The sequence below is a fragment of the Sander vitreus genome, chromosome 14 (genome assembly GCF_031162955.1).
Source record: "Sander vitreus isolate 19-12246 chromosome 14, sanVit1, whole genome shotgun sequence".
NCBI classification, from domain to species: Eukaryota; Metazoa; Chordata; class Actinopteri; order Perciformes; family Percidae; genus Sander; species Sander vitreus.
Window position 1 is genome coordinate 657,824 of NC_135868.1, and position 9,677 is coordinate 667,500.

Here is a 9,677-nt window from a genome sequence, read left to right on the forward strand (position 1 = left end):
AGTAAGAGAGGGGGGAGAGAGGGGGAGTAAGAGATGGGAGAGAGGGGAGTAAGAGAGGGGGGAGAACAAGGGAGTAAGAGATGGGGAGAGGGGGGAGTAAGAGAGGGGGGGAGAACAAGGGAGTAAGAGACGGGGGAGAGAGGGGGGAGTAAGAGAGGGGGGGAGAAAGGGGGAGTAAGAGACGGGGGGAGAGGGGGGAGTAAGAGAGGGGGGAGAGAGGGGGAGTAAGAGAGGGGAGAGAACAAGGGAGTAAGAGATGGGGGGAGTGAGGGGGGAGTAAGAGAGGGGGGAGAACAAGGGAGTAAGAGATGGGGGAGAGAGGGGGAGTAAGAGAGGGGGGAGAAAGGGGGAGGAGAGAGGGTGGAGGAAGCGAAGAAAAGGAAAGTGAGATAAATGGGTGAGAGCTTTTATTTTGGCGAGGCTCATGCAGATGTAATCTTGCATACATTTTCTGAGAGAGAGTGAGTGAGAGAGAGAGGGAGGGAGGGAGGGAGGGAGAGAGAGAGAGAGAGAGAGAGAGAGAGAGAGAGAGAGAGGGAGGGAGGAGGGAGGGAGGGAGAGAGAGAGAGAGAGAGAGAGAGAGAGAGGGAGGGAGGGAGGGAGAGAGAGAGAGAGAGAGAGAGAGAGAGAGGGAGGAGAGGGAGGAAGGGAGAGAGAGCAGAGAGAGAGAGAGAGAGAGAGAGAGGGAGGGAGGGAGGGAGAGAGAAAGAGAGAGAGAGAGGGAGGGAGGGAGGTACAGTAGCATGTTAATACAAGAGAGGGGTGAGGAGAGGGTGAAGGGGGGAGTTTCTTTAGTCTAAGAGGAGGGACGTCAGATGAGCCGCCTCCGTTCTTTCTGAAAACACACACACACACACGCACACACACGCACACACACGCACACACACACACACGCACACACACACACACACACACACACACACACCGTTGTTAGGAAGGGAAAAGGGAAAGGAAGTGCAGCAGACTGAAGGGAGGAAGTAAGAAGAGGAATGGGGCTGAACGAACAAGCCTGAGCGCGACACACACACACACACACACACACACACACACACACACACACACACACACAGTCAGCCGGAGAGAGAGAGCGCAGCAGCAGCAGCAGCAGCAGCAGCAGCAGTGTGAGCAGAAAGCAGAGACGTCTGCTGGAGCTGCAGCTCAGTCCGAGGTTTCCAGGACGGTCTTTTCTTGTTTTTCTGCCTCCTGGTGGAAAAGTCTCACGCTTTATCTCCCGAAGCATCTTTCCGGACCGAGACCTGCTCCACCTGCTGCCTGTCAACGCCACATGGCACAGTTTTGGGACTGTGTGATCACCTGAGAGAGATACCTGCAGAGAGCACAGAGGGATACGGTAAGTTATCTGGACTGTGCAGACCCACCTTCAGTCCATTTAAGATCCATTTAAAGTTAAAGGACCCACGAATCGTAGGATTACAGACATCATTATTCCGGATGTTTGGGGGGAGAAGTTATTTGAGTCTTCGGTTTGTTTTTAGGAGTTTTTTTTTAGTTTTCAATCATCACCTCGAGGAAAAACTGTGTTTTTTCCAGGAAAAATCGACTTTTTCGAAGAACTAAACGACGCACAAAACAGGATTACAAACATTTTGAATGTATTTCTGGAGCATCATTTAAACCAGACTATAGTAGCAAATCAAACACCTGCAAACGCAACCAGAAGAATCTAAGAAAAGCTAACAGGATTATTACTTTACATATTACTTTAAGTGGGAACAGCAGTCTAACTGTTTGGACCTGGGTCTCCTCAGCATCCCCGGGAGACTCGGACTGTCTGCTGAATCATCTTCTCTGACTGCGAGGAGTTAACGGGAACTGTTAAAGAGTCCTGCGGTCTCTCACAGCACCCCCCACCACACCCCCCCCCCCCCCCAAACCCGTTTTACATTCCCAGAGATATACTGCCGGCTCTAGCAGCTGCTGCTGCGACTCCCGGGCTCCGACTGTCCGTCTGGGAATCTGCAGGAAGATTAAAGGTGACATTGTGGATTTTTGGCTCCTGTTGCGCTCCTGAGAGTCTCGGAGAAGCCCGGATTCAGGAGCCACTTAAAGGAGCCGGTGAGTGGAACAAGGAGAAACTGGAGGGGTATTTGGGGAGTTTATAATCTCAGAGATCAGAAGGGTTTTGGGAGTTTATAATCTAGGGCTGGGCAATATATCGATATTATATTGATATCGTGATATGAGACTAGATATTGTCTTAGATTTTGGATATCGTGATATCGTGATATGGCATAAGTCAGTCGTTCCAGAAAAATGCTTTTTTGAGTTTTTTTTGTGATTGTTTTGGGTTAAAATCCTTAATTATGCGTCACGTTTTCTTAAAAAATGTGATGGAATATGTGGGATATTTATGCGATGAAATAGCGGGAACTTGCAGAAACTGTGGTTTCATCGTGGCTTCATCGCGGGGTTTACAGCTTTTATAATAATAACGTCACTTCATCACGTCGCTTCATCACGTCGCTTCATCACGTCGCTTCATAACGTCGCTTCATCACGTCGCTTCATCACGTCGCTTCATCACGTCGCTTTCATAACGCCACTTCATCACGCCGCTTCATAATGTCAGCTTCATTACGTCGGCTTCATGACGCCGCTTCATGACGTCGCTTCATAACGTCGCTTCATCACGTCAGCTTCATAATGTCGCTTCATTACGCCGCTTCATGACGCCGCTTCATAACGTCGCTTCATCACATCAGCTTCATCACGTCGCTTTCATCACGCATCGACTTCATCACGCCGCTTCATCACGTCGCTTTCATCACGCTGACTTCATCACGCCGCTTCATCACGTCGCTTCATCACGTCAGCTTCATAACGCCACTTCATCACGCGTCATGCGCTTCATAACGTCGCTTCATAACGCCGCATCATCAGCTTCATGACGCCGCTTCATAACGCCGCTTCATCACGTCGCTTCATCACGTCGCTTCATCACGCCGACTTCATCACGTCAGCTTCATCACGCCGCTTCATCACGTGACTTCATCACGCCGCTTCATCACGTCGCTTCATCACGTCGCTTCATCACGTCGCTTCATCACGCCGCTTCATCACGTCGCTTCATAACGCCGCTTCATCACGTCGCTTCACAACGCCGCTTCATAACGCCGCTTCATAACGTCGCTTCATAACGCCGCTCATAACGCCACTTCATCACGTCGCTTCACAACGCCGCTTCATAACGCCGTCAAGCTTCATAACGCCGCTTCATAACGCCGCTTCATAACGTCACTTCATAACGTTCCCATGGCAGAAAGCGAAAACGGCTGCTCTTGTGTGTAAACGCAACATTTTTCATCTTTCTGATAAGATATTTGGGACTTTTTTGCAACGAAAACGCGGGGATTATGACATCATGCAAGCCCCGCATATTTTGCGCAGAAATCGGCAATTTATGGACTGTTCGTTATTTATGTAAGGGGCCACCGGAGGAGTTTTTGGGACCCTCAAAATGATTTGGAGGGTCATATATACATATATATATATATATATATATATATATATATATATATATATATATATATATATATATATATATATATATATATATGCACACACACACACTACCAGTCAAACGTTTGGGGTCACTTAGAAATGTCCATTCCACTCCATTATAGACAGAATACCAGCTGATCTGAGTGGGTGGCTGGTCTTTAGTGCAATATCTTCATTGCCCATTATCAGCAACCATTCATCCAATGTCCCAAAGGCTCATTCTGTTTACTAATCTGATATCATTTTAAAAGGCTAACTGAGAAAACATTGGAGAACCCTTTTGCAATTCTGTAAACACATGATGTAATCTGAAAACTGCTGCCCTGGTTAAAAAAACAATGCAACTGATCTCAGCTGGTATTCTGTCTGTAATGGAGTGGAATGGAAATGTCTAAGTGACCCCAAACTTTTGACCGGTAGTGTATATGTATCTAAGAGACAGAGTATATGTATGGTATAAATAGCAGCTAATACGTTGTTTTATCTACGGGGACAGTTTGAGAACAGCTGCAGCAGCTGCATCTCCCATCCTCCCATCAATAGGAAACAAACATGTGATACATAAATATATATGATACTCTATAAGAAGCCGGGCCGGAGGATAGGCAGTCAAGGAAAATGCCAAATGATTCAAGAGAAGTTAAAGATACTAAGAAATAATGCCACAAGTATCGGAAAAAGCACCCAGAACGCTGAAAAGGCGTCAAAAAAGCGCTGAAAATGTTGACAAAAGCGGCGGAAATTTCGGAAAAAAAAGACAACAAGATGAAAAGAGTGACAATAATGTTAAACAAAGCTGCAGACAGAAAGAAAGGAAAGAGACAGAAAGAAAGAGAGAGAGAGAAAGAAAGAGAGAAAGTAAGAAAGAGAGAAAGAAAGACCGAGAGAGAAAGAGAGAAAAAAAGACAGAAAGAGAGAAAGAGAGAAAGAAAGACAGAAAGAAAGACAGAGAGAGAGAGAGAGAAAGAGAGACAGAGAGACAGAGAGAGAGAGAGAGAGAAAGAGAGAAAGAGAAAAAAAGACAGAGAGAAAGAGAGAGAGACAGAAAGAAAGAAAGAAAAGAGAGAAAGAGAGACAGAGAGAAAGAGAGAGAGAAAGTAAGAAAAAGAGAAAGAAAAAGAGAAAGAGAGACAGAGAGAAAGAGAGACAGAGAGAAAGAGAGACAGAGAGAGAAAGAAAGAAAGACAGAAAGAAAGAGAGAAAGACAGAGAGAGAGAGAGAGAGAGAGAGACAGAAAGAAAGAAAGAAAAAGAGAGAAAGAGAGAGAGAAAGTAAGAAAAAGAGAAAGAAAAAGAGAGAGAGACAGAAAGTTGATCATCACAACTGTTTGGATTGTTTCCATTTTCTGATTTTTATTTACTTTTAATACTTTAACTACATTTTCCTGATGATACTCACAGACTGTAACTTGTAACAGAGTATTATTACAGTGTGGTATTAGTACTCTTACTGCAGTAAAAGTATCTGAATGCTTCTTCCAGCGCTACATATGATATGATATATCTGATATTAATAGGCCTATATTTAGTTCCATTTCATCGTCTGGGTCTCTGAGGAGTCTGAGCAACGGCAGAGAGGAGCTCTGGCGAGTCTCCGTGTGTTTCCAGGGTTTGTGGTTTAGATGTTTCTGTGAGAGGAACCACGACCACAGCACGGATTAAAGGCCAAATGATCACACAGCAGAGTCCATAAAGTCCATACAGCAGAAACATCTCTCAATGAACGGGTCTTATTTTAGATTTAGACCAGTAGGGATACAAGTCCTGAGCCGACTTCTTTTCTGCAGCTCGGAGCGTCTTTTTGAAGTTGAAAAAAATCCAACTTTTCTTAAAAAACGCCCTACGTCAAGTGCTTTTTTTTGACAGTCGACCAATGACAAGCGGAGTAGCCAGACCTTTCGTTTCCATAACAACAATAAAGATAATGAGTCACAGCACAGCGAGTCATACGGTATGACCGGATGCTCAGGATACAGGGAACTCACTTTGTTTTATCTAACGTTAGCACCTCTTTCTCTCTCCCTCTCTCTGTCTCTCTCTCCCTCTCTCTCTGTCTCTCTCTCTCTCTGTCTGTCGCTCTCTGTCTCTCTCTCTCTGTCTCTCTCTCTCCCTCTCTGTCTCTCTCTCTCTCTCCCTCTTTGTCTCTCTCTCTCCCTCTCTCTCTGTCTCTCTCTCTCTCTCTCTGTCTCTCTCTCTCTCTCTCTCTCCCTCTTTGTCTCTCTCTCTCTATGTCTCTCTCTCTCGCTCTCTCTCTCTCTCCCTGTCTCTCTCTCCATCTCTGTCTGTCTCTCTCTCTCTCTCTCTGTCTCTCTCTATCTCTGTCTGTCTCTCTCTCTCTCTCTCTCTGTCCGTCTCTCTCTCTCTCTGTGTCTCTCTCTCTCTCTCCCTGTCTCTCTCTATCTCGGTCTGTCTCTCTCTCTCTCTGTCTCTCTCTCTCCGTCTCTGTCTCTCTCTCTCTCTCTCCGTCTCTGTCTCTCTCTCTCTCCGTCTCTCTCCCTTTCCCTCTCTGCATGTCATTCCCCTTCTCTCTCTCTCATTTCATGTCTAAGCTGTCCTATACAAATAAAGGCCTAAAAATGCCCAAAAAATAAAATAAAATCACAAATTTACCAGAGAAAAAACTAAAAACTAGAATAATCGCCTGGGTTTTTGTTTCTCGTAAATTTGTGACTTTAATCTCAGAGAATATCCAAGTTTTTTTTTAACGTAAAATATATGATTTGAATCTTGTAATGCTGTTTTTTCGGCGAACATTAACCCCCCCCTCCCGTCCCCCAGCGCCGTGATTTCTTTTCTTTTCTATACCTACATTGTCTCTCATACGTTGCCATACCTCGACTAACCCTGCTGCAAAAAGAAAATATAATTATCTTTTCCAACGAGAACATCAGAGAAGAAATCAGACTCTTCTCTCCTGAACTCTTTGGGGGGAAAAGAGAAAGTTTTTACAAGTTTCTTTGCCTTTCAACACTTCCACGAAACCATGAAAAGTTTCTCTGCAGACAAGCTGTCTGAGAAAACACACTTAGTGTCCCACAGTACTGCAGGATGGTGGATGCTAATTGCTGTTCGTCTTTCGAGGGGGAAATCATTTGATTATTAAGAGTTTTTCATGGGTATTTTTTAAGAGCAAAAGGCTAAGATGTTGATCTGAGTAAAAGATCTAAAGTGTTGACATCAGTTCGATCTTTTTGTCTTGTCACAGATCTCTCTGTCAGAACATCGAGGTCCAGAGATCAGAGCGGCAAAAAAACCAAAAAACTCTGGCACCAACAAAGCACGGCTCTATTTTCTAACATCAAGGGAACATTTCCTGCATCTATTTTTCTCTTTCGGCGCTCATTAAGGAACTCTCCAATATCAAGGCCATTTTCCGGCATCGCAGAGCTTCTAAAGGATTCTTTTTTTTTCATACTTTTTGGATGTTTTTCTCTCTCTCTCTCTCTCCATTACTGAGACTTTCTTCCGTTGGATGTTTTGAAGTTTGTTCCCTGTAAATGAATTCAGGGACATTTTTCTTCTGAGAAACTACAGACGCTGTCGCAGGGAAGTCTGCAGGGTGCACGCTGTAGCGAGAGTGAGTTTATGTGCATGAGAGAGTGTGTGTAAATGTGTGTCTGTGTGTAGTTGCATGCACGCTCGTGTGTGTGTGTGTGTGTGTGAAGCTTAGGGCTGAACGATATGAGGAAAATATGCGATAACGTTGTTGAATATCGCGATAACGATATCACTTGCGATGAATAAAACATATTAAAGTGTTCTCAGTTTCTGCCGAAATCCAACAAACTGCTTGTTGGATTTAAAACAAACGAAAGGAAATCATTTCCATCTTTCTTTTATTGGACAAATTGAACATTGAGTTGAATATAAAAGGCAGCACTAAAAAAAGATTGACAGTTACATTTTAAAGAGCAGTTTCCAACTAACACAATTAATCTCGGACTTTCTTTCGCAATGTGTCGCAGCCTTTTGCGATGTGTTTTATTGCGGCAGTTGATACTGCGATGGTGATAACAAAACAATATATTGTGCAGCCCTAGTGCAGCTGGTTGTGTATTTGTGTGTGTGTGTGTGTGTGTGTGTGTGTGTGTGTGTGTGTGTGTGTGTGTCGGGCCCGGACACACACATCACGCGGTGTGACGGCGAGTTACTTCCTGTTGCCCAACTTGCTGTGAGGAAAAACAAACCAACCGGTCGGATATGAAGAGATGAAACTTCAGCATGAACAAACTAAATGTCCAAATATTTCTTGCGGAGAAGCTGCAGAGCAAAGCTGGAAGTCGGACCAGTTGGCTGGAACATCTTGCTCTGATTGGATGATTACAGACTTCTCTTTTCTTCTGCTGATTTCGACTTCTTTTTCCTGAACTATTTGGGATTTTCCTGTGTTTCGGGGACACGTCAGTCAGTCGTCCGGTCCTTTTGACTTTTTCCAAGTCGATGCAGAAACAGAGAAACAGGCCTCGATAGATACTTTTCATCTTTAAACACAACTTCTTTGTCTTTGGATTGCAGCTGTTCCCCTTTAACTGACTGCAAAGCATCATGGGAGATTAAAGGCACAGTGGAAATCTGGTTCCTAACTGGAGTAGCACAATATGCTGACGACATGATTAATTACGTTACCAAGTCTTTTTTCAAACTGATAATTAGCAAATATTAATGATAGAAATACGTTTTTTAATCAACTAAAACTTATTTAATATGAGCTCAGGAGTATTTATCCTCCTTTCTGTGCTACAACTTTTTTTAGGAGCTTATTTTCATTTTCAAACAACGGTTTTTTGAAGCCACAGATTAGTTTTTTTGTCTGCAAAGTTTTTTTTACACAAACCTCTTCAGAATCTGAAGGACTTCTGCAGCGTCCAAACTATTCAGCAGCTATTCAGAAGACTTCGGACACTTTTGTGCAGACATGCTCCCTGGGGGACTGGTGTCAGGCAGAGGCGGAAGTGGTGGCGGTGGCGGTGGGCTGTGGCTGCTCCGGTGGCTCGGCCTCAGGCTGTGGTCCCGTCGGGGGACGCTGGTGTTCGCTCTGCTCTGGTTCGGCTCCTGGCTTTTTCTAAACGGCCTGGTTCTGGTCCACAGGAGCATCCTGTCAGACTACTGCACCGACGACAAGAGCAAGAGGATCCTGCAGAGACTGGTGAGTCAGGCACATATTTCATTTATTTTATTTGAACCTTTATTTACACCGATAATCTCATTCAGACACAGGGTCTCATTTGCATGTGTTTGGGACAATACACAACATCAGTCTCGCTTTGTCAGACCTTCCTCCACAGCGCTGCGGAGGAAGGTCTGGCTAGTCCACACAGCATTCCTGGATGGCAGAAAAACGTGCTCTGGTTTATTGGCATTTCTTTAAACCAATCTGAATCATCGTGGGCGGGGCTAAGCTCCGGACGGAGCCATGGTGCCTCTGCTAAATAGTCTCAGGAAGGAACTTGTTTTGGTGGAACATGTGGACGTTCAAAAGTAGTTTTAGTCGTGCAACAGAAAGCTCAGATTGGACAGATAGTCTAGCTAGCTGTCTGGATTTACCCTGCATGTGCGTGTGTCTCTGTGCGTGCGTGCATGTGTGTGTGTGCGTGTGTGTGTGTGTCTCTGTGCGTCTGTGAGAGTGTCTCTGTGTGTTTGTGTGTGTGTGTGTATGTCTCTGTGCGTCTGTGAGAGTGTCTCTGTGTGTGTGTGTGTGTGTGTGTGTGTGTGTATATGTCTCTGTGCGTGTCTCTGTGAGTGTGTGTGTATGTCTCTGTGCGTGTGTGTATATGTCTCTGTGCGTGTGTCTCGGTGTGTGTGTGTGTGCGCGCGCACGCGCGGGCATGTGTGTTGAGGTAACAACGATGTCTTTACACATCAGCTTGTTGCCGCGCTGAATTGTTGGATTGTTGCCAACTGAAGCTGGATTATTGGAGGAAATATTCTCTGCTGCTCTTTTCATTTTGAGGTTGAAAGGATTTGTGTTTGAAAGTTTCCCTTCGCCCACTCACAGGGAATCTGTTCCTTCAGTCTCTGTTCACTTACTTCATGCATTGCGTGGAGAAAAGGGTTTCCTGTTAACTATTAACATGAAAAGCAAAACCAACCAACATGTTATTAGCATCTCTTAGGCTTTTTACATACTTTTAATAATTAATTTCTTATCATATCTTC

At 44.8% G+C, this 9,677-nt stretch overlaps 1 protein-coding gene across 1 annotated transcript in view; it reads left to right on the forward strand.

Moving 5' to 3' along the window:
* The first annotated feature begins 890 nt into the window (after positions 1 to 890).
* dipk1c (divergent protein kinase domain 1C) overlaps positions 891 to 9,677 on the forward strand; it is a 64,671-nt gene continuing 55,884 nt past the window's right edge. Inside the window, exons 1-2 of the mRNA XM_078267861.1 lie at positions 891 to 2,076; positions 6,727 to 8,667. Coding sequence (XP_078123987.1) covers positions 8,437 to 8,667 — 231 coding nt within the window. The 5' untranslated portion in view covers positions 891 to 2,076; positions 6,727 to 8,436. The remainder of the gene's footprint in view (positions 2,077 to 6,726; positions 8,668 to 9,677) is intronic.